The 23,858-nt window shown below is 62.8% G+C and overlaps 1 protein-coding gene across 1 annotated transcript in view; it reads left to right on the top strand.

Moving 5' to 3' along the window:
- Positions 1-3,152: 3,152 nt before the first annotated feature.
- The window catches only part of ACTR3B (actin related protein 3B), a 30,325-nt gene continuing 9,619 nt past the window's right edge, over positions 3,153-23,858 (top strand). Inside the window, 5 exon segments of the mRNA XM_036246953.1 lie at positions 3,153-3,263; positions 13,525-13,620; positions 15,508-15,615; positions 23,309-23,403; positions 23,405-23,450. Coding sequence (XP_036102846.1) covers positions 3,192-3,263; positions 13,525-13,620; positions 15,508-15,615; positions 23,309-23,403; positions 23,405-23,450 — 417 coding nt within the window. The 5' untranslated portion in view covers positions 3,153-3,191.

Here is a 23,858-nt window from a genome sequence, read left to right on the forward strand (position 1 = left end):
TTAGTGTGGGTGTGAGTTCCCGTGTCGGGTGAGGACCGGGGAGGGCGGTCACGTGCGTGGCAGGGTTAGTGTGGGTGTGAGTTCCCGTGTCCGGGTGAGGACCGGGGAGGGCGGTCACGTGCGTGGCAGGTTAGTGTGGGTGTGTTTCCGTGTCCGGGTGAGGACCGGGGAGGGCGGTCATGTGCGTGGCAGGTTAGTGTGGGTGTGAGTTCCCGTGTCGGGTGAGGACCGGGGAGGGTGGTCACGTGTGTGGCAGGTTAGTGTGGGTGTGTTTCCGTGTCTGGGTAAGGACTGGGGAGTGTGGTCACGCACGTGGCAAGTTTATGTCTAGTGTTTTTAAGCAACTGCCACAGCGGTTCCCGCCCAGATGGCAGCCACTGCCCCGGGGTCTTGTGTACCCCCCAGACGCTCACCGCACATACGGCAGGCGCACCGGACGCGCTTGGACCAGGGCCGCTGCCTGCTCGCCCTTGGGCCTGGCCCTTCTCCCCCTGTGTGCCCCACACTCACATGTGAAGCCAGCTGGCGTGTTTAGCGTCGGCTCCGTGACCGGGTGTGATTGTTCCCATCTTTGTGTCTCCGCCCGTGTCCTGTCTGCTGTGTGCACCCGAGCCAGGGTCTGCAGCCTGCCGGGCGTGCTGGACAGCGACTGGGTACGGCCTGTGTTCCTTCATTCTGTCACGGGGTCGTTTGCTTCCTGTATGATCGTTAAAAGAAGTAGCTTTTATGTGTGTTGTCTCGGTGGTGGTGGTGGTTCTGAGTGCCACTAAACAGATCTGCTGTGGTTTGGGGTCAGAGTCCTTTGATGTTCGTTTTAGGAGGGATAAGAGAGACTCTGTTGTCATTTAAATGTTCGAGTGTGGTAGTTCTCATCCCCCCCAAGTTCAGGACCTTCTTTAAGGTGGCTGCTCTTGGAGGGTCGTGACCTGCAGTCTTTCCGCCTTGGCCCCTTCGCAGCCTTTCACGTGGTCTAAGTTCCCGCACGGCTGAGTGTGGTCCCGCCCAGAGCGTGGACTCGTCGGGTCCGGCTCGGGCTCGCCCTGCGAGGTCTTCTGCGCTCTCCTGCCCGGAGCGCTCTGCAGTACCCGACCGGGGCCCCGGTGGTCCCGGGTGGCGTCGGCCAGTTTCCAGAGATGAATTTGGTCTGTTTCTGCAGATGGCCCAGTGAGGGCGGCCCGCACGCCTTCCTGGCCCGCTCCCGGCCCGTGGCCCCAGCCGTGCCCACTGCTCTCAGGCGGACACCCCTAGGCTCAGCCAGCACTGCCCAGCACACCTGCTCCTTCAGCCCTGCGGGGTCCTGCCCCCAGATTCGAGCCGCCTTCTCTAGCGGGGGAGAGTGAAAAAGGAGGTGGGCAAAACGATTTCTGTCCGGCATCACTTTCTTTCTTTTTTAATATGTTTTCATTGATTGTTTTAGAGAGGAAGGGAGAGAGAGACACACACACATCCATTGGCTGCTCCTGCACGCCCCCTACTGGGGTTTGATGCCCTGACCGGGAATTGAACGGGGTCCTCTCAGTCCCTGGGACGCTGCTCCAGCTCCACCCGCCGACCCGCACCGGCCGGGCCTGTATCACTTCCTTTTCTCCTCTGTGGCCCTTGCTTCAAGATGCCCGTCTGAGAAAAGGCGTTCCGTCCACTCTTCCAGCTCTACGTTAGCCTGTTAGTAGTAACGATCGGGGTTTTCGGACAATCTGCTTTTTAAAATGATCATATATGTTCACTAATTTATTTTGGAATGAGCTCGATGCAGGTGAGTTCATGGGCACTCGGAGTGGAACCGGGGTTAGGAATTTGAAGGGAAAATCGGATCTTTGTGAAGCTTTCCACGTCTCCTTAACGCGGAAGCCCGCAGGGAAGTTGTGTGTAATTACGAGCTGAGTGTGTCCGTGCATCAGAGCCCACGGATACACTTGTCTCGGCAGGTTGAGCACTGTCTCTGTGATAGGTCCGCCAGCATCTCCCTTTCGGTGGGAAGTCTGTTCTTTTTCTTCTGTAACGAGACTAAAACTATCTTTTAAATCTGCCTGGTGCCGAGTTTTATTAAAATGTGTACGAATAGACAGGCATTATTTTCCAGTTGATTTCTCCTCTTCTGCATCCTATTTTTAATTTTGCCTCCGTCTGTACTGTATTTTAACATTTGGGACCTGTGGATACGTCCTCCAAGAGCATCTGGCTCTGTGGCGTGTCTTGGAGGAAGCGGAAGCCGGGCAGTGTGGCTCCCGCCGGCTCCGAGTGTCCGGCTGAGTCCCGTTCGCCCCGACGGTACTGCCGGCCCTGCGGCGGCTCCCGCAGCGCCGTCTGCTTCTCCGTAGCGTCCTGTGAGCACTGGACCCCGGTGAGCCCCTCACGTTGCAGAGTCGCTCGCCCATCATGGGGATTCTGTCACCCTTTCTTAAGCACGTGAACACGTGTGGACAGTGATGGAGCTCTCGGCCTGTTTCCTTCCTGCTCCAGGCATCGCCCTCCGAGAGCCAGCAAAGGCCGTGGGCCCAGCGCGCAGGAAAGTGCCGAGGGGCGTGGGCGACCTGGACTTCTTCATCGGGGACGAAGCCGTCGACAAACCCGCCTATGCCACAAAGGTGAGCCCCGCCGGCCGGGGAGCTGTCGGAGTCTCCGGGAAGAGCTGCAGATTGAGCCACGCGGTGAGGTGGATCGTGCGTGTCAGCCGAGCGCGTTTTCATTCTGATGTGTGACGAGGCTCCGCTGTCGTGTCTGGCAGGGGACTCGAAGCCCCGCGCGCAGCCTGGCCCCAGACGCTGGGTGGCGCGTGAAGGCGGGCTCTGCCGAGCGGGCGTCACAGATTGGCGGTGAGCCTGTCAGGGACGGTTGCAGATTGATTGATTAAAGAGAAGCACTAAAATGGTTGAAGTAGACATTTGTTCTGAAAACAGAAAGCGCACGATCAGATGGTCCGGTCGATAGGCTGCACCGGCCCGGCCGCTCCTTTGAGAGACCTCCTGTGTCCTGGGAACGGGTGGTCGGAGCAGAAGCAGTTACTGCCAGTCTCTGTGGGAGACTGTCACCTGCTCTCTGTCACCTGCGGTCCCTGCACGAGCTCACCCTCCACGCCGGGGCTCCGGGTTCTGGGGGGCTCCGTCTCCCCGATGGGAACCGAAGCTTGACAGCCTTGGTTTCCCTTGTGTTAGTGGCCAATAAGACACGGGATCGTAGAAGACTGGGATCTCATGGAGAGGTTCACGGAACACGTGATCTTTAAATATCTTCGCGCCGAACCTGAGGACCACTATTTCCTAATGGTGAGCAATGGACGAGGCGGACGTAGCTGTAAATTCCCAGGGGCTGGGGTTCTCGCCTCAAGACAGTCTTCCCAGGGAGTCTTTCATTCTGCTAACGGGACTGGTACGGATTGGGGTGTTCCTTTGAGCAAATAACAGAAGGCTCCACTCAGTGTCGGAAGGCAGGGCTCACTGTCGCACTCTCAGAAGCCGGAGGCGGGTGGTCCCTGGCGGTCATCACAGCCCAGCCGCAGAGGTGAGAGGCGGCCGGTGAGCTGGCCCGGCCGCCGTGAGCTTCCCGGAGTCCGGCCGGCCTGCCAGGTTCTGGGTCACCTCGGGGGGTGTGCTTCGCAGTGAGGTGCCCTCTTAGGATTCTCAGCAACCTTCCCGGCAGATTGGCCCCCATCCTCGCCTAGCCCGGTCCCTAGCAAGGGGGATGGAATTGCTGGACAGGTGTAGAGTCATCAGGATGCTCTGCCTGGGGCTGGGAGGGGACCCTGTCCGATCACCTGGCCCGGGAGGGTAGGTACCGAACAGGCCTCCGACTGCCGGGAAGGTGGAGGGAGGAAACAGCTGATCCTTCCGTAGCCCATGAAGTGAGTGGACGGCTCATTCTTGTTGTTCTTTTTAAATCCTCACCTGAGCCCCGGCCGGTTTGGCTCATTGGTTGGAGCGTCGGCCCGCGGACCAGAGAGGCCCGGGTTCGGTTCCCGCTAAGGGCACGCACCTCAGTTGCAGTTTGTCCCCGGCCCCAGTTGGGGTCGTGTGGGTAGCAACCGGTCATGTGTGTCTCTCACATTGATGTTTCTCTGTCTTCCTCTCTCCCTCCCTCCCACTCTGTCTGATGGTAAATGCAAAAATGTCCTCAGTTGAGGATAAAAAAAAAAAAAAAGTGACATTTAGCTTTTGGTCTTGTCCAATACAGTACATTGTGAATGTTCCCAGCCACACCCAGTCATGTCCTTCCTGACCTCAGACGTGGAGCATTCTCTAGAGTCACCTGGCGTGAACCACGTTACCTCCGAGGCGGTAGTGCCGGTGGAATCTGTCTGTCAGCATCTGTTCAAGCGGGTCCTCGACGGGGCCGACCTCGTGCTCCGGCTGCGTCTCCACAACCCGAAACCGCCCCGCCTGAGCGCCGTGTGGCCTCCTCTGCGTCTCCAGGGTTCGTGGCCAGTCACGGGAGCTGGGATGCTGACAGTGCCTCCGAGGGGCTCTGCCTCCGTGGCCAAAGCAGATCAGAGTGCCACCTGCCATGTGTGGCCTCTCCCTCCCTGGGTGGGACCTGGGGCGCAGGCAGCGTGCCCAGCTCTCCCCGTCTGCGCGCCCACTTTGAGGGACAGCACGCCCCGGCCTGCGGAGCAGGTCCTCACCGGACACGGCCCACGGCCCACGGCTCCTGACTGCGTCTTCTCTGCTTTGGCTGCAGGCTGCTCAGCCGGAACCACTTGCCAGGAAGCCTTGGAGTGTTAGGTGTGAATGTGGAAAAGCCAAGGCCCTTTGCCGAAAACGAACACCTGCCGTGACTGTTGGGAAGTCGCGGGGCCCTCCAGGTGGGACGCCCCGCAGTGCGCCGCCCTCCTGTTCTCAGTCCTGCAGGGGGTCCGCTGCGTGCGCGGGAGGGTGTGGAGAGGCTCCGTGTCCTGGGTCTGCCGTAGCCGTGGTTACTGCAGCAGGGCCCGCGGGGGAAGCAGGTGCTGAGATCTGTGGCCAGGTGACTCCGCTGCGGCACCGAATACGGGCTTCCTGGTGTGGAGGAGTAAGAATTCTACATCCCACGTCCCTCAGTAGCTCACGAAACTGTCGTTTCTGACTGCTGTGCCCAGGTGTCTGAGCAGATGGGGTGCTCATTGCGGCTCCCCGTTCTCATGAAGGTTCAGCTCATGTTTGTCGTGTGGGCTGAGCAGGTAGCACTAGGGAAGCACTCTTCTCCAACATGGAACTGCCCAGTGCTCAAACCGGGTGCACGCATTTCAGAGAATTGCGGTGCCGAGGAGCAGAACGCAGGGGGCCCCGGTGCCGGGGAGCAGAACGCAGGGGGCCCCGGTGCCGGGGAGCAGAACGCAGGGGGCCCCGGTGCCGGGGAGCAGAACACAGGGGACCCCGGAGCCAGGTATCAGCGCACAGGGGTCCCCGGAGCCGGGGATCTAAACCCAGCGGGCCAGGGTACCGGGGATCAGAGCACAGGGGTCCCCGGAGCCGGGGATCAGAACGCAGGGGGCCGGGGTGCCGGGGATCAGAACGCAGGAGTGCCCGGAGACGGGGATCAGAATGCAGGGGTCCCCGGAGCCTGGGATCAGAACGCAGGGGACCAGGGAGCTGGGGATCAGAACGCAGGGGGCCAGGGAGCCGGGGATCAGAACGCAGGGGGCCAGGGTGCCGGGGATCAGAGCGCAGGGGGCCGGGGTGCTGGGGATCAGAGCGCAGGGGTCCCCGGAGCGGGGGATCTGAGCGCAGCCGGCCAGGGAGCCGGGGATCAGAACGCAGGGGTCCGGGGTGCCGGGGATCAGAACGCAGGGGGACAGGGTGCCGGTGATCAGAACGCAGGGGGCCCGGGATCCGGGGATCAGAGCGCGGGGGTCCCCAGAGCCGAGGATCCGAACGCAGGGGGCCAGGGAGCCGGGGATCAGAACGCAGGCGGCCAGGGAGCCGGGGATCAGAACGCAGGGGGACAGGGAGCCGGGGATCAGAACGCAGGGGGCCAGGGTGCCGGTGATCAGAACGCAGGGGTCCCCGGAGCCGGGGATCAGAACGCAGGGGGACAGGGAGCCGGGGATCAGAACGCAGGGGGACAGGGAGCTGGGGATCAGAACGCAGGGGGCCAAGGAGCCGGGGATAAGAGCACAGGGGACGCCGGTGCCGGAGATCAGAACGCAAGATGCCGGGGTGCCGGGGATCAGAACGCAGGGGACCCTGGAGCCGGGGATGAGAACGCAGGGGTCCCCGTAGCTGGGGATCAGAACGCAGGGGGCCGGGGTGCCGGGGATCAGAACGCAGGGGGCCAGGGTGCCGGTGATCAGAACGCAGGGGGCCCGGGATCCGGGGATCAGAGCGCAGGGGTCCCCGGAGCCGGGGATCCGAACGCAGGGGTCCCCGGAGCCGGTGATCAGAACGCAGGGGTCCCCGGAGCCGGTGATCAGAACGCAGGAGGCCGGGGGGCCGGGGATCAGAATGCAGGGGTCCCCGGACCTGGGGATCAGAACGCAGGGGGCCAGGGTGCCGGGGATCAGAATGCAGGGGTCCCCGGAGCCTGGGATCAGAACGCAGGGGGTCAGGGTGCTGGGGATCAGAGCTCAGGGGTCCCCGGAGCCGGGGATCCGAACGCAGGGGTCCCCGGAGCCGGTGATCAGAACGCAGGGGCCGGGAGGCCGGGAATCAGAACGCAGGGGCCAGGGTGCCGGGGATCAGAACGCAGGGGGCCCGGGATCCGGGGATCAGAGCGCAGGGGTCCCCGGAGCCGGGGATCCGAACGCAGGGGTCCCCGGAGCCGGTGATCAGAACGCAGGGGGCCAGGGGGCCGGGGATCAGAACACAGGGGGCCGGGGAGCCGGGGATCAGAACGCAGGGGTCCCCGGAGCCGGGGATCAGAACGCAGGGGGCCAGGGAGCCGGGGATCAGAACGCAGGGGTCCCCGGAGCCGGGGATCAGAACGCAGGGGGACAGGGTGCCGGTGATCAGAACGCAGGGGGCCGGGGAGCCGGGGATCAGAACGCAGGGGTCCCCGGAGCCGGGGATCAGAACGCAGGGGGACAGGGTGCCGGTGATCAGAATGCAGGGGTCCCCGGAGCCGCGGATGCGAACGCAGGGGTCCCCGGAGCCGGGGATCAGAACGCAGGGGTCCGGGGTGCCGGGGATCAGAACGCAGGGGTCCCCGGAGCCGGGGATCAGAACGCAGGGGTTCAGGGTGCTGGGGATCAGAGCTCAGGGGTCCCCGGAGCCGGGGATCCGAACGCAGGGGTCCCCGGAGCCGGTGATCAGAACGCAGGGGGCCGGGAGGCCGGGAATCAGAACGCAGGGGGCCAGGGTGCCGGGGATCAGAACGCAGGGGGCCCGGGATCCGGGGATCAGAGCGCAGGGGTCCCCGGAGCCGGGGATCCGAACGCAGGGGTCCCCGGAGCCGGTGATCAGAACGCAGGGGGCCAGGGGGCCGGGGATCAGAACACAGGGGGCCGGGGAGCCGGGGATCAGAACGCAGGGGTCCCCGGAGCCGGGGATCAGAACGCAGGGGGCCAGGGAGCCGGGGATCAGAACGCAGGGGTCCCCGGAGCCGGGGATCAGAACGCAGGGGGACAGGGTGCCGGTGATCAGAACGCAGGGGGCCGGGGAGCCGGGGATCAGAACGCAGGGGTCCCCGGAGCCGGGGATCAGAACGCAGGGGGTCAGGGTGCTGGGGATCAGAGCTCAGGGGTCCCCGGAGCCGGGGATCCGAACGCAGGGGTCCCCGGAGCCGGTGATCAGAACGCAGGGGGCCGGGAGGCCGGGAATCAGAACGCAGGGGGCCAGGGTGCCGGGGATCAGAACGCAGGGGGCCGGGGAGCCGGGGATCAGAACGCAGGGGTCCCCGGAGCCGGGGATCAGAACGCAGGGGTCCCCGGAGCCGGGGATCAGAACGCAGGGGGACAGGGTGCCGGTGATCAGAACGCAGGGGGCCGGGGAGCCGGGGATCAGAACGCAGGGGTCCCCGGAGCCGGGGATCAGAACGCAGGGGTCCCCGGAGCCAGGGATCAGAACGCAGGGGGCCAGGGAGCCGGGGATCAGAGCACAAGGGTCCCCGGAGCCGGGGGTCAGAACGCAGGGGTCCCCGGAGCCGGGGATCAGAACGCAGGGGGACAGGGTGCCGGTGATCAGAAGCAGGGGGCCGTGGAGGGCCGGGATCAGAACGCAGGGGTCCCCGGAGCCGGGGATCCGAACGCAGGGGTCCCCGGAGCCGGTGATCCGAACGCAGGGGGCCGGGGAGCCGGGGAGTCGGGGATCAGAACGCAGGGGTCCCCGGAGCCGGGGATCCGAATGCAGGGGTCCCCGTAGACGGTGATTCAGAGTCGACAGGGGTCCCGAGCCGGTGATTGACGCAGGGTCCCCCGGCCCGGGGGGATCCGAAAGGCAGGGGTCCCCGGAGCCAGGGATCAGAACGCAGGGGGCCGGGAAGCCGGGGATCAGAACGCAGGGGTCCCCGGAGCCAGGGATCAGAACGCAGGAGGCCGGGGGGCCGGGGATCAGAACACAGGGGGCCAGGGTGCCGGTGATCAGAACGCAGGGGGCCGGGGAGCCGGGGATCAGAACACAGGGGGCCAGGGTGCCGGTGATCAGAACGCAGGCGGCCAGGGAGCCGGGGATTCGAACGCAGTGGTCCCCGGAGCCGGTGTTCAGAACGCAGGAGGCCGGGGGGCCGGGGATCAGAACGCAGGGGTCCTCGGAGCCGGGGATCAGAACGCAGGGGGCCTGGGAGCCGGTGATCAGAACACAGGAGGCCGGGGATCAGAACACAGGGGGCCAGGGAGCCGGGGATCAGAACACAGGGTGCCGGGGATCAGAACACAGGGGGCCGGGGATCTGAACACAGGGGGCCGGGGATCTGAACGCAGGGGGCCAGGGTGCCGGGGATCAGAACGCAGGGTTCCCTGGAGCCGGGGATCAGAGTGCAGCGGGCCAGGGAGTCGGGGATCAGAACACAGGGGACGCCGGTGCCGGAGATCAGAACGCAAGATGCCGGGGTGCCGGGGATCAGAACGCAGGGGGCCTGGGAGGCGGGGATCAGAACGCAGGGGTCCCCATAGCCGGGGATCAGAATGCAGGGGGCCTGGGAGATGGGGATCAGAACGCAGGGCGCCAGGGTGCCGGGGATGAGAACGCAGGGGGCCAGGGAGCCGGGGATAAGAACGCAGGGCTCCGGGGTGCCGGGGATCAGACCGCAGGGGACGCCGGTGCCGGGGATCAGAACGTAGGATCCCGGGGTGCTGGGAATCAGAACGCAGGGGTGCCCGGAGACGGGGATCAGAACGCAGGGGGCCGGGGAGCTGGGGATCAGAACGCAGGGGTCCCCGGAGACGGGGATCAGAACGCAGGGGTCCCCGGAGCCGGGGATCAGAGCGCAGGGGCCCCGGAGCTGGGGATCTGAGCGCAGTGGGCCGGGGTGCCGAGGAGCAGAACCTGGGGTGCCGGGTGGCAGAATCCAGGGGCCCGCTGTGCTGGGTGTCCTAGTCCAGGGGACACTGTGCTGGGCGGGGAAATTGAGTTTTAACTTAAGAAGAGATTTGGAAATTTTGAATAGTTGAGCAAAAAGGAGGACAAATAAAGAGGGAGTATCACCCTTCCTCCTCCTTTTGTTCCATTCGGACCCTAGTGGATTACGGATGGTGCCCCCCATGTGGTGAGGGGACATCGCCTCACTCAGTCTGCAGAACACCAGCCTCTCCAGCAGCACCCTCCCAGCCACACCCAGAGATCTTGTCTGCCAGCACTGGGGGCAGCCCTTGCCCGGTGAGGTGCACAGTGCAGTGAACCTTCCCACACGGCGTGTCCTGATGCACAGTGCTGGTCCCTCTCTGCCCCTCGGGGAGGTGGGAGCTGCTCTGCCCCAGGCCGCCTGTGAGTGTGGTCTGCTTCCTGGTTGCTCAGTTGGCTCCTGGTGGCCCGATGCTGTCATCTCCTCCCAGCCCCACTTCCTTGAGCACTGATGGGTTTTTAATAGTTTTATTTGCTGCAGTCACAGAGAGGGGGGAGTGGGGCAGTATTAGGTACCTGTGTTCAGTGTGCTGGCTTTGTGCAGAAATATGGATTGGTTTTTATGGCAGGGACCAGTTCATTCATTTTGGAATCAATACCAGATGATACTTCACCACTGTTACGAACAAACATGTTTACGCAGCTTGCGTTTGTGTGATGTTTTAATATGTTTGAGGATTAAAAAATGAAAACGCAATACCTCCAAGTTAGAGCTTGTTATAAATAATGGTTTGGGAAAGGTTTATTTAAATCGGCCTCCCCAAGGAACAGTCCTTGGTAGTAAACCGAAGAAATGGAGGGTTGAGGAAGATGTGGCTTTGTGATCCTGGTTCCCGACCCATGAGGATGTGTGCTCAGTACTGTAGAATTGGGTTCCAGAGCCGGGGCGGGGCCTAACTGTACTGTGAACGTCCCTTAAATGGAAGTCTGTGGATTTTCATGCTAGTCTTTCACAGATGAATTGTTTGGTAGAAGCATAGAAAACAGTAGTTTAAACCAGGTGGGGCTGTGTTGCTGAATTTGTGGTAGGGGCCAGTGCCGGCCTGGCAGCTCCCCGGTGTCATCAGGGACCTCTGTGCTCCTGTGTGTTTAGCTTGTGGCTGCATTCCGAGGATGCCTCATCGTCACAAGGTGGCTGCTGCAGCCCCTGTCGGCACCTCTGCGTTCCAGGAGAAGACGGGGTCAGGGGCAGAGGGAGACTCCTACTCAAGTCCACCCTCGGCCTCGTAAGGAGCTTTCCTGGAGGCTGGATCCATCAGCTTTCGGTTCTTACTGGCCAGCACGCAGTCACTTCGTCATCCTCGTCCACAGGGACAGGCTTGACCCCGGGCCTGCCCTGCCTCCTGTGATCGCTCAGTGGTCAGTCAGAAGGCGGAAGGGAGAATGGGCACGGGGTAGGCTGCGGGTTGTGTCTGCTGTGATGATGTCACCACAGGTATGAGCGAATCTGCCCTGACCGGGAATCGAACCCGAAACCTTTAGTGCACAGGATGATGGTCCAACCCATGGAGCCACCCAGCCAGGGCCTGTTTATACTTAAAAAAAAAAAAAAAGTTTTTTAAAATTTATTTTTTAGAGAGATAGAAACATCGATGAGAGAGAACATCGATTGGCCGCCTCCTGCATGTCCCCCACTGGGGATCAGGCCCACACCCTGGGCAGGTGCCCTGACCAGGAATCGAACCGGCGACCTCCTGGTGCAGGGTCGACGCTCAACCACTGAGCCACACCGGCCAGGCCTGTTTATACTCTTCACACCTTTGTAACCTTTCCCTCCTGGCAGCTCTCCCTGCCACTCAGTGAGTCAGTCTGTCTGTCTGTCTCTCCCCCCCGCCCTCTGCCTTCCTCCCTTCCATTCTCTCTAAAAATCCATGGAAAAAATATCCTTGGATGAGGATTCACCAAAAAAAAAAGGAAAAAGAAAACTCGAGTCTGACCGCTAGCTGGAGTCCATGCGCGTGGTCAGTCTCCGGCGGTGCTCTGCGCTCTCCTGTCTGGCTGTAGTTTATCCCCCAACAGGTAATCCACGCGGGGCTCGGGAATCTTACCTGTTTGAAGATCCCTGTTCTCGCAACGCACTCGACGGCAGTGTGGCCCGGTGTACAGCTCCTGGCGCGTAGCTTCCTGCTGTGACGCCTGAGTGTGGCCCGTGTGGCCCGTGTGGCCCGGCGGCCAGCGACGGTGTGCTGACGGCCGGGCTGCCGTGCGGCTCCCGCCCTGAGGGTCTTGGATGGCGCGGACTGTGCCACTGGCCGGCGCTGCGGCAGCGGACGTAGTTTCCTCAGGGCTCTGGACAGGCCCAAGGTCGGGGTGCCCTGAGGCTGGTGTCTGGGGAGGCCTGCCTCCCTGGCGTGTAGGTGGCCACCTTCTGCGGTGACCTCTCATGGCCTCTTTCCTCTGTCCACGTGAGCGAGCGAGCTCTCCGGTGTCTCTTCCTTTTCCAGCAGACGTCAGTCCTGCCCAGTTCGGGCCCAGCCTGATGACCTCGCTTAACCTTACTTCCCTGGAGACCCCTCCTCCAGATGCAGTCGCCCTCGGGTTTGGGGGCTCGGCACGAATTTTTGGGGACGTAGTTCAGTCCAAAACAAAGGGTAATGGGGGCTGTGTTTTTGTTTGTTTTTTTTGGCCAGAAGACCCAGAGAATTTTTTTTTATTCTTTTTTTTTTCCCTTTTGCAGCTTTCAGTATGCGATATAGTCCCACGCTCACTGACGGGGAGACGTTCTCAACGTGCTGCTGAGTGGCTAATGCGGGTCGAGTTCTTCTTGTCTTTCCATGTAATCCGGTCACTTCCCCCTGTCTGACCACGGCTGTGTTTTTAAAACAGATATTTGAATTTTTGGAAATGTCTTTGGCTGTGATCTTTTATTTTTTTAATCCTCACCCGAGGACATTTTTGCATTTTTCTTCAGATAGAGCAGGAGGGAGAGAAGGAGGAAAAGAGAGAAATATCCATGTGAGAGAGACACATGGCGTGGTTGCCACCCACATGACCCCAACCGGGGCCGGGGACAAACTGACCGAGGTCTGTGCCCTTCGCGGGAACCGAACCTGGACTCTCTGGTCTGCGGGCCGACGCTCCAACCGCTGAGCCAAACTGGCCAGGGCCTTGGCTGTGATTTTTTTTTTTTTTTTTTAAATCCTCACCCATGGACATTTTCCCATTTTTTTGTTCAGGTAGAGTGGGAGGGAGAGAGAGGAACAGAGAGAGAGAGAAACATTGACGTGAAAGGAACATATCGAGTGGCTGCCACCCGCCCGACCAACCAGGGCCGGGGACAAACTGCAACCGAAGTACGTGCCCTTAGCGGGAACCGAACCCGGGTCTCTCCGGACCGCAGGCCGGCGCTCCAACCGCTGAGCCAGACCGGCCAGGGCTGCTGTGATCTTAATCCGCTTTATCTTCACACTTTTCTGGGGAGGAGTCTTTCACCTGCCCTTTGCTTCTTCCCGTGGCTCCTTGCTTCCGTCTTTATCTTGTTGTCTGTGTGGCCTTTGGCTAGTTTCTGCGTGGTCCTTCCTGGTCTCTCGGGAATCCCCCCGGACTGGCTGTAGGTGTGAGTTTAGGCGGGGCCGGGGGTGCGGTGACTGGGTGAAGCTGCTTCTCTCTGGGGTTCCCCGCTTCACAGCAGGTGCCTGAGACGCTCACAGAGCCGCCTGGTGCTCTGGGGCCCCGTCTGCTCGCACCCCCTTCCCGCTGCGGCGGGGGCGGCCTGCGCGCTCTCGGGGAGCCCCGTCCTCGTGCTGCGCTCCACGTCCCTGGGCTGTGTTCATGGCCCGCGGCGCCTTGCTCGGTCCGCTGGGTTTCAGGGGCCGTCATCCCAGATGGTTTTCTTCTCTGCCGCTCGCCCTTGGTCTGGGGGGTCACCCAGAGCAGCAGCGCTCAGAGAGGCCTCGGCTCCGCACGGCATGCTTGGGGCCCGCCGGTTTCTCTCGGGGTCCACGCCGGCCCGCGCCTCTGTCAGGGAGGGGCCCTCAGCCTCGGCGCCCACGCTCGTAGGTCCAGGGGCAGCTCCGTGGAGTCTGGGTGAACACTAAACACAGTGACTCTTTTCTTACAGACAGAACCTCCGCTGAACACACCGGAAAACAGAGAATATCTTGCAGAAATTATGTTTGAATCTTTCAATGTACCAGGACTCTACATTGCAGTTCAGGTAAAAGCAGAGTCATTTCCATGATTCCCAAAGGACCTGTCCCAAAGAGCGAGGAATAGCGATTCCAGAGGCTGTGTTGTGAGATGGGCTGTGCAGATACATACACACACACACATTCACACAGACACAGACAGAAACACATTCACACACACATGCACAGACGCACACACACAGATAGAAACACATTCACACACACATGCACAGAAGCACACACATACACAGACACACACAGAAACACATTCACCCACACATACAGACACATGCGCACACACACGCACACACACACAGATACACACATAGGCACAGACACACACAGAAAGACATTCACCCCACACATACAGACACACGCACACACACACGCGCACACACACACAGATACACACATAGGCACAGACACACACAGAAACACATTCACCCACACATACAGACACACGCACACGCACACACACGTGCACACACACAGATACACACATAGGCACACACACACACACACACGCGCACACACACACAGATACACACATAGGCACAGACACACACAGAAACACATTCACCCCACATACAGACACACGCACACGCACACACACGTGCACACACACAGATACACACATAGGCACAGACACACACAGAAACACATTCACCCACAAATACAGACACACGCACACACACACGCACATACACAGATACACATAGGCACAGGCACACACAGAAACACACAGAAACACATTCACACACACATGCACGGGCGCACACACACAGACACACACATAGACACAGAAACACATTCACACACAGATGCACACACAGACACACACAGAAACACATTCACCCACACATACAGACACACGCACACACACACGCGCACACACACACAGATACACACATAGGCACAGACACACACAGAAACACATTCACCCACACATACAGACACACACAGAAACACATTCACCCACACATACAGACATCACGCACACACACCACACGTGCACACACACAGTACACCACTAGGCACAGCAACACAACAAAACATTCACCCCACAAATACGACACACGCACACACACACGGACACATAGGCACAGGCACACACAGACACACAGAAACACATTCACACACACTGCACGGGCGCACACACCCAGACCACACATAGACACATAACACCGTCACACACACCCATTCACACAGATGCACACCACATCACAACAGCAAAAAACATTCACCGACCGCGCACAAACATTCACACCGCACAACAGCACCACAACAAAACATTCAACACGCACACACACATTCACACGCACACACACACACACGCACACGCGCCCCCATTCCTCTCAGACCGGGGTTCTCCAGCCTCGCGTTCGGGAGGGCGCTTCCTCTGGTGGCTTCCTGGGCACCGGAGGGTGTTCATCAGGGTCTCTGCCTCCACCCACCGGCTCCTCCTCCCAAGTGGTCACAGGGCACCGGGCCTTTCCCAGTGTCCCTGGGGGCAGGATGGCCCTGCGGAGAACCAGTGTCCGAGCCCTGGCAGAGCAGGGCTTCCGAGCGGGCCTGGTGCTCTGTCCTTCACAGACTGCACAGTGGCCACCGCAGCCCGGCCGTGGGCCCGCACGGGGAGCGGGTGCACAGAAAGTCCATGCTGAGCCCACGGGAAATCCCGTCTCACTGGCTCTTTGTAAAAGTGGATTGACTTTATCGGACACTTGAGTCCTTCAGTTCAAGTGCACAGAATTGGTCTGTTCCTTGTCCGATTTGGAACTTGAATTTCGGGGGGAAGGCGAAGGAGAGGGCGGGAAAGAGCTGGGCTTGGTCGGGAAGAAAGACCTACTGCCTGACCCTGAGTGCGAGCGTGCTGGGGACGGTCACCTGTGCTGACGGCTTCGTGCCCTGTCCAGGCGGTGTTGGCCTTGGCGGCGTCATGGACGTCTCGGCAGGTCGGGGAGCGCACCCTGACGGGGACCATCATCGACAGCGGGGACGGGGTCACCCACGCCATCCCAGTGGTAAGCAGACTGGTCAGGGCTTCGCTCTGTAGGACTCACCTGACTTGAGGTAAGGGAGCAAATGGAAGAAAACCCCTCCGTAGTCAAAATACCACTTTGAAGTCATAGAAAGGTACTGCGAGTTCTTAAGGCAGGCACGCGAGGACAGAGGTGCCCGACACGCGTGGCCTGGGCAGTTCGGCCGTCGGATGGCACATCGGCACGGTGGCCAGGGCTCTGCCGCACCCGCCGGCACGGTCACCAGGGGGACTTCCCTGCTCACGTTCTAGCTTGGGGACCGGGGTCTGGGGAGCCCGCTCGGGAGTGCTCTGTGACAGGGGCAGCCCTCCCCGCTCTGCTGTAGAGGGTTTGCTGCTGGGGTTTGAGGATTTATTTAAGAGCCGAGAAGATGGGATCGTGTGTTTCGACCTGCAGGGTGTCCCACCCGGTGGCTGTCTGGTTTCAGGTGTCAGAATGTGAGCGAAGCGATTCCCAACTGGGGCTCTAGGGGGCTCCATTTTCTTCCTTTTTTCCTTTTCCTCTTTTTATTGGGTCCAATAAACTATTTAAATGAATTGTTTAAAGTTGTGTTTTGGAAAATAAGTTGAGCCTGCAGGTAGGGAGTATACAGGGGCGTCACACTGGGCCTCATCCTGATGGCCCTCCAGGTCCCCCATGCCCCATGGCCCTCCAGGTCCCCCATGGCCCTGCAGGTCCCCAATGCGCCTCCAGGTCCCACATGCCCCTCCAGGTCCCCCATGGCCCTCCAGGTCCCCATGCCCCTCCAGATCCCCAATGCGCCTCCAGGTCCCACATGCCCCTCCAGCTCCCCGATGCCCCTCCAGGACCCCCCTGCCCCTCCAGGACCCCCATGCCCCTCCAGGACCCCCATGCCCCTCCAGGACCCCCCTGCCCCTCCAGCTTCCCCCTGCCCCTCCAGCTCCCCGATGCCCCTCCAGGACCCCCATGCCCCTCCAGGACCCCCATGCCCCTCCAGGACCCCCATGCCCCTCCAGGACCCCCATGCCCCTCCAGCTTCCCCCTGCCCCTCCAGCTCCCCGATGCCCCTCCAGGACCCCCCTGCCCCTCCAGCTCCCCGATGCCCCTCCAGGACCCCATGCCCCTCCAGCTCCCGATGCCCCTCCAGGACCCCCATGGCCCTCCAGGACCCCATGCCCCCTCCAGCTCCCCGATGCCCGCTCACCGGCCCCTCAAGGACCCCCATGCCCCTCCAGCTCCCCGATTGCCCTCCAGGACCCCCATGCCCTCCAGCTCCCCGATGCCCTCCAGGACCCCCATGCCCCTCCAGGACCCCCATGCCCCTCAGCTCCCCGATGCCCCTCCAGGACCCCCATGCCCCTCCAGCTCCCCGATGCCCCTCCAGGACCCCCATGCCCCTCCAGGACCCCCTCTGCCCCTCCAAGCTCCCCGATGCCCCCCAGGACCCCAATGCCCCTCCAGGACCCCATGCCCCTCCAGCTCCCCGATGCCCCTCCGGACCCCCATGCCCCTCCGCTCCACCGTGCCCTCCAGGTCCCCGCCTGCCCCTCCAGGACCCCCATGCCCCTCCAGGACCCCGATGCCCCTCCAGGACCCCCCTGCCCCTCCAGCTCCCCGATGCCCCTCCAGGACTCCCATGCCCCTCCAGCTCCCCGATGCCCCTCCAGGACTCCCATGCCCCTCCAGCTCCCCGATGCCCATCAGGACCACCCATGCTCCCCAACCCTGCCCCTCCCCTTCCCCCTTGCCCCTCCAGGTCACCGATGCCCTCCAGGACCCCCATGGACCCTCCAGGACCCCCAATGCCCCTCCAGCTCCCCGATTGCCCTCCAGGACCCCCATACCCCTCCAGCTCCCCGATGCCCCTCCAGGTCCCACCTGCCCCTCCAGGACCCCCCTGCCCCTCCAGGACCCCCATGCCCCTCCAGCTCCCCGATGCCCCTCCAGGACCCCCATGCCCCTCAGGACCCCCGACCCTTCAAGGCTCCCCGATGCCCCTCAGGACCCCCCATGCCCATCCCAGCTCCCCGATGGCCCCTCCAGATCCCCCGACCCCTCCGGAAACCCCTTGCCCTCCAGCTCCCCGATGCCCTCCAGACCCCCCATGCCCCTCCAGATCCCCGATGCCCCTCCAGCTCCCCGAGCCCCTCAGGACCCCTGCCCCTCCGCTCCCCGATGCCCCTCCAGGAACCCCCATGGCCCTCCAGGACCCCCCTGCCCCTCAGCTCCCCGATGCCCCTCCAGGACCCCATGCCCATCCAGGACCCCCATGCCCCTCCAGCTCCCGATGCCCTCCAGGACCCCATGCCCCTCCAGCTCCCCGATTGACCCCTCCAGGTCCCCCCTGCCCCTCCAGGACCCCCATGCCCCTCCAGGACCCCCATGCCCCTCCAGCTCCCCGATGCCCCTCCAGGACCCCCATGCCCCTCCAGGACCCCCATGCCCCTCCAGCTCCCCGATGCCCCTCCAGGACCCCCATGCCCCTCAGGGACCCCCTTGCCCTCAGCTCCCGATGCCCCTCCAGGACCCCCCATGCCCCTCCAGGACCCCCATGCCCTCCAGCTCCCCGATGCCCCTCCAGGACCCACCAATGCACCTCCAGCTCCCCGATGCCCCTCCAGGTCCACCCTGCCCTCCAGGACCCCCATGCCCCTCCAGGACCCCCATGCCCCTCCAGGACCCCCCTGCCCCTCCAGCTCCCCGATGCCCCTCCAGGACCCCCATGCCCCTCCAGCTCCCCGATGCCCCTCCAGCTCCCCGATGCCCCTCCAGGACCCCCATACCCCTCCAGCTCCCCGATGCCCCTCCAGGACCCCCCTGCCCCTCCAGCTCCCTGATGCCCCTCCAGGACACCCATGCCCCTCCAGCTCCCCGATGCCCCTCCAGCTCCCCGATGCCCCTCCAGGACCCCCATGCCCCTCCAGACCCCCATGCCCTCCAGGACCCCCATGCCCCTCCAGGACCCCCCTGCCCCTCCAGCTTCCCCCTGCCCCTCCAGCTACCCTATGCCCCTCCAGGACCCCCCTGCCCCTCCAGCTTCCCCCTGCCCCTCCAGCTCCCCGATGCCCCTCCAGGACCCCCATGCCCCTCCAGCTTCCCCCTGCCCCTCCAGCTCCCCGATGCCCCTCCAGGACCCCCATGCCCCTCCAGGACCCCCATGCCCCTCCAGGACCCCCATGCCCCTCCAGCTTCCCCCTGCCCCTCCAGCTCCCCGATGCCCCTCCAGGACCCCCCTGCCCCTCCAGCTCCCCGATGCCCCTCCAGGACCCCCATGCCCCTCCAGCTCCCCGATGCCCCTCCAGGACCCCCATGGCCCTCCAGGACCCCCATGCCCCTCCAGCTCCCCGATGCCCCTCCAGGACCCCCATGCCCCTCCAGGACCCCCATGCCCCTCCAGCTCCCCGATGCCCCTCCAGGACCCCCATGCCCCTCCAGCTCCCCGATGCCCCTCCAGGACCCCCATGCCCCTCCAGCTCCCCGATGCCCCTCCAGGACCCCCATGCCCCTCCAGCTCCCCGATGCCCCTCCAGGACCCCCATGCCCCTCCAGGACCCCCTGCCCCTCCAGCTCCCCGATGCCCCTCCAGGACCCCCATGCCCCTCCAGGACCCCCATGCCCCTCCAGCTCCCCGATGCCCCTCCAGGACCCCCATGCCCCTCCAGCTCCCCGATGCCCCTCCAGGTCCCCCCTGCCCCTCCAGGACCCCCATGCCCCTCCAGGACCCCCATGCCCCTCCAGGACCCCCCTGCCCCTCCAGCTCCCCGATGCCCCTCCAGGACTCCCATGCCCCTCCAGCTCCCCGATGCCCCTCCAGGACTCCCATGCCCCTCCAGCTCCCCGATGCCCCTCCAGGACCCCCCTGCCCCTCCAGCTCCCCGATGCCCCTCCAGGACCCCCATGGCCCTCCAGGACCCCCCTGCCCCTCCAGCTCCCCGATGCCCCTCCAGGACCCCCCATGCCCCTCCCAGGACCCCATGCCCCTCCAGCTCCCCGATGCCCCTCCAGGACCCCCATGCCCCTCCAGCTCCCCGATGCCCCTCCAGGTCCCCCCTGCCCCTCCAGGACCCCCATGCCCCTCCAGGACCCCCATGCCCCTCCAGCTCCCCGATGCCCCTCCAGGACCCCCATGCCCCTCCAGGACCCCCCCTGCCCCCTCCAGGACCCCGATGCCCTCCATGGACCCCCCTGCCCCTCCGGACCCCCATGCCCCTCCAGCTCCCCGATTGCCCCTCCAGGACCCCATGCCCCTCCAGCTCCCCGATGCCCCTCCAGGTCCCCATTGCCCCTCCAGGACCCCCATGCCCCCTCCGACCTCCCATCGCCCCTCCAGACCCCCCTTGCCCCTCCGGCCTCCCCGGCCCCTCCAGGACCCCCATGGCCCTCCAGGACCCACCATGCCCCTCCAGGTTCCCGATGCCCCTCCAGGGCCCCCCTGCCCCTCTCATGCTACCCGATGCCCCTCCAGGTACCCCCATACACCTCCAGCTTCCCCATGCCCCTCCACTCCCCATGCCTCCAGCTCCCCCATTCCCCTCCAGCTCCCCGATGCCCCTCCAGCTCCCCCATGCCCCTCCAGCTCCCCCATGCCCCTCCAGGTCCCTGGCCCAGAGGCAGCCCCGCTGCTGGCCGCTCCTGTGCTGCAGGCACACTGTCTGCATGAACAGGGTGTGTGCGTGTGCGCCTTCTACAGATGCACACTGGGGCCTTATAACAACTGTGCATTTATTTCCATTTCAAAAACAGTCACCATTTCTTTCCGGGAGTGGGAGGACCTACTGATGTGTTTTCATTCCCTCAGGTCTGAGCTCCCTGCAGGGGAGGGGAATGGTGGACATGCCTTGAGTCGGGAGAAAAGTCAGATGCCCCCCAGGCCCCATCCTGTGCCCTCCCGGGTGCCCTTCGCAGGGGGTGGGGAGGGACAGGCAGGACTGAGGGACACCCCGCAGCCTCCTCCGTGCTTGGTGCTCCGCTCCCGCAGGCCGGGCCCCAACCCTCGCTCCTTCTGGAGCTGCTGCCCCGACAGGGACACTGACTGTGGACGCGTCGTCTGCTGACCTGGGGTGCTCCCGAGGCCAGGCAGCGGGGACCTGGGGTGCTCCCGAGGCCAGGCAGCGGGGACCTGGGGTGCCCCCGAGGCCAGGCAGCGGGGACCTGGAGTGCCCCCGAGGCCAGGCAGCGGGGACCTGGGGTGCCCCCGAGGCCAGGCGCGGGGACCTGGGGTGCCGTGGGCCCACCGCCCGTCCCGTGTACAGTCGAGAGGGAAGGCACACATCTCACCCGGGTCGAGGCCGCAGAGAAAGTCGTTTTTAATTTTGTCGTCTGTATCATAGTTCAGTGTTTTCCTAAAAAATTCCATGTCTTATACAGAATTCAGATAAAATAGAGAGGTGCGAAGGAGAAAATGGAATGAGCCGCACACTCCCCCCCAGAACCGCACACTCCCCTGGAGAACCGCACCCCCCAGAACCGCACACTCCCCCGGAGAAGAACCGCACCCCCCAGAACCGCACACTCCCCTGGAGAACCACACCCCTCAGAACCGCACACTCCCCCGGAGAACTGCACCCCCCTGAACCACGCAGTCCCCCAGAACCACACACTCCCTTGAGAACCCCGCACTCCCCCGGAGAACCGCACCCCCCAGAACCGCACACTCCCCCAGAACCACGCAGTCCCCCAGAACCGCACACTCCCCCGGAGAACTGCACCCCCCAGAACCACGCAGTCCTCCAGAACCGCACACTCCCCCGGAGAACCACATGGTACTTTCGCGGGAGGGCCTGGAGGCTCACTCCCGAGCTGCTCGTGGGCACTGTGAGCAGAGTTGGGACGTCCTGTGTCTGGTTTGTGTCCTAATAGTACAGTTTGACCCTAGAGTGATACGTTGTGCATTGGTCGATCCCCAGTAGTATTCCTTGTGGTGAAATACTCTGTAAAAACTATTTAAAAAGTATTTACTATCTACATAAAAGCATAATCCACTTGCTTCTTTATTCTCCTGCTGCTGGACCTGTAGGTGTCTGGGTGTTCTGGGTGCTGAGAAGAAGCAACACTCATTAATGGTTGAATTAGTGTTAGAACCTGTTACCTGTGACCCGCAGGGTACCACTGTTGTGAGTAGTTTGTGTAGCCGATATCCTTACAGCTTGAAGTCGATCTTCACTATTTCAGAAATGTGGACACATCTTTGCTCTCCCTCTTACAGTAGTTTACAAACAACACGGGCGCTGTGGGAAGCCACGTCCATCAGAAGGACACATGGGGACTCAGTCCATTCTTGACCGCTGACGGGTCTCACTGGGGGTGGAAGCATGGGACGGACCCCCGTACAGGGAGGCAGCAGTTCCTGCCGTGCCCTCTGCCGCACGGGCACGGGGCACAGGGGCCGTGTTCTGTGGGACCCGGGTGCCCCGTCCTTGTCGGGAGACATTGCGGTAGGACGTTCCCCTCTGCCCACCAGGGCAGGCTGCATGCGCGCCAGCCTGTGGCTTCCTGGCCATTGTGCCCTCGGAAGGCTGGTGAGGGCCTTGGGCCCCGCCGCGGGCGTGTGGACTCTTGACCGGCCCTGCCAGTGCGGGCCGCCCCTTTCCGGGCCCCGGCAGACAGGCCTCAGCGCAGGAAGGCAGCCCAGGGAGAGCGGGGGCCGGGACCCCTGGGGTCTGAGGTGCACAGTGCTGGGTGAACACCTGCAGCTCCTGGTGCTGAGTGATGCCCAGACTGCGCCGTGTGCTGGACTTGGGGTTCCATCAGCCCCGTGTTGTAACCCTGGGTGTCGCTGGTCCCGCACTGTGCACAGGTCCTGGGCGGGCGTGTCGGCAGACCTCCACAGCCACACAGCTGACTGGCGGGGAACCAGGTTTGAATCCAGGTTGTTAGAATCTTAGTCTTACGAATGTAACCACATTGTTGATACTTTTTTTTCAATCCTCATCTGAGGATATTTTTTCCATTTACCTTCAGATAGTGCAGAAGAAAGAGAGAGAGAGAAAGAACCATCTATGTGAGGGAGAGACGTCGATTGGTTGCCTCCCGCACGACCCCAGCCAGGGTCGGGGACAAACCGCAACTAAGGTACGTGCCCTTGGCCAGAATCGAACCCGGGACTCTTTGTTCCGTGGGCTGATACTCTAACCACTGAGCCCAACCTGCCAGGGCCACATGGGTGAGTCTTAAATAAAAGTAGATTTGCAGTCGGGTCAGCGGTTTGTAGTAAGACTCTGCTGGGGAGCCAGGACGGGCCCCGCGGCCCCGCACACGCTCCGTCCGGCAGCGGCCCGGGTGCCTGTCTTTGCACACCCGGTGCGGGCGCCATTCTGGAGAGGCCCGCCAGTAACGGACCGAGAACGTCGTCACTGCATGGTGATCAGTTTTAAATACGTTTGCATTGATTTCACAGAGAGGAAGAGGGGGAGAGAGAGAAACATCGATTGGCTGCCACCTGCGTGCTCCCTACCAGGGTTCGAGCCTGAAACCAGGCTTGTGCCCTGAACGGGAATCGAACCAGTGACCTCCTGGTGCCTGGGACGACGCTCAGCCACTGAGCCACACGCCGGCCGGGCTTGATATTTTATGTTTTGAACACAGTCACTTTAAAGGACTTGTCCGAGGTGTGGGGGGCTCTCTAAATGCGTGTTAGTGCCTGGGGGGCAGGAAGCCCCCGGGGCCGGGCGCCCCGTGGGCGTTGCTCACTCTGTCTTCTGCCTCCTCTCCCCAGGCAGAAGGTTATGTCATTGGAAGCTGCATCAAACACACCCCCATTGCAGGTAGAGATACTACGTGTTTCATTCAGCAGCTGCTAAGGAGAGGGAGGGGGGAATCCCGCCCGACAGTCCCTGGAGACCGCAAAAGCCATTAAGGTAAAAACAGCCGGGGAACGGGCTGGTTTGGGGGTGAGAGATGGTGTCTGGACGCTTCCCCTCTGACGCCACCCTGCTCCCTCCTCCCCTCCCCTCCCCCTGCCCTGCCTCCCTGCCAGCGTGGGTCTCCCTCTGTTCACCTCGTGGGGTAGGGGCTGAAAGACCGGGCTCAGCCCCGTCCTCTGAGCACCAGTGTGGAGGGTCCGGAGTAGAGAACAGTGATGACCCGACTGGGCGCCCGCTGCGCCGTGCGGCCTCATAGTCTGCCCCTTCCTCTCCGTGGCCCTTCCACCTGTGACCTTTGACCTGCTGTGTCACCTGCTTAGTTATTATGGACCCTCAGCCAGAGTGCAGGCTCCAGGGCAGGGGTCTGCGTTGTCTCTGTGCGCCCCCTGTGCCCGGTGCTCA

Source organism: Molossus molossus, unplaced genomic scaffold (assembly GCF_014108415.1).
Source record: "Molossus molossus isolate mMolMol1 unplaced genomic scaffold, mMolMol1.p scaffold_m16_p_7, whole genome shotgun sequence".
Taxonomy (NCBI): Eukaryota; Metazoa; Chordata; class Mammalia; order Chiroptera; family Molossidae; genus Molossus; species Molossus molossus.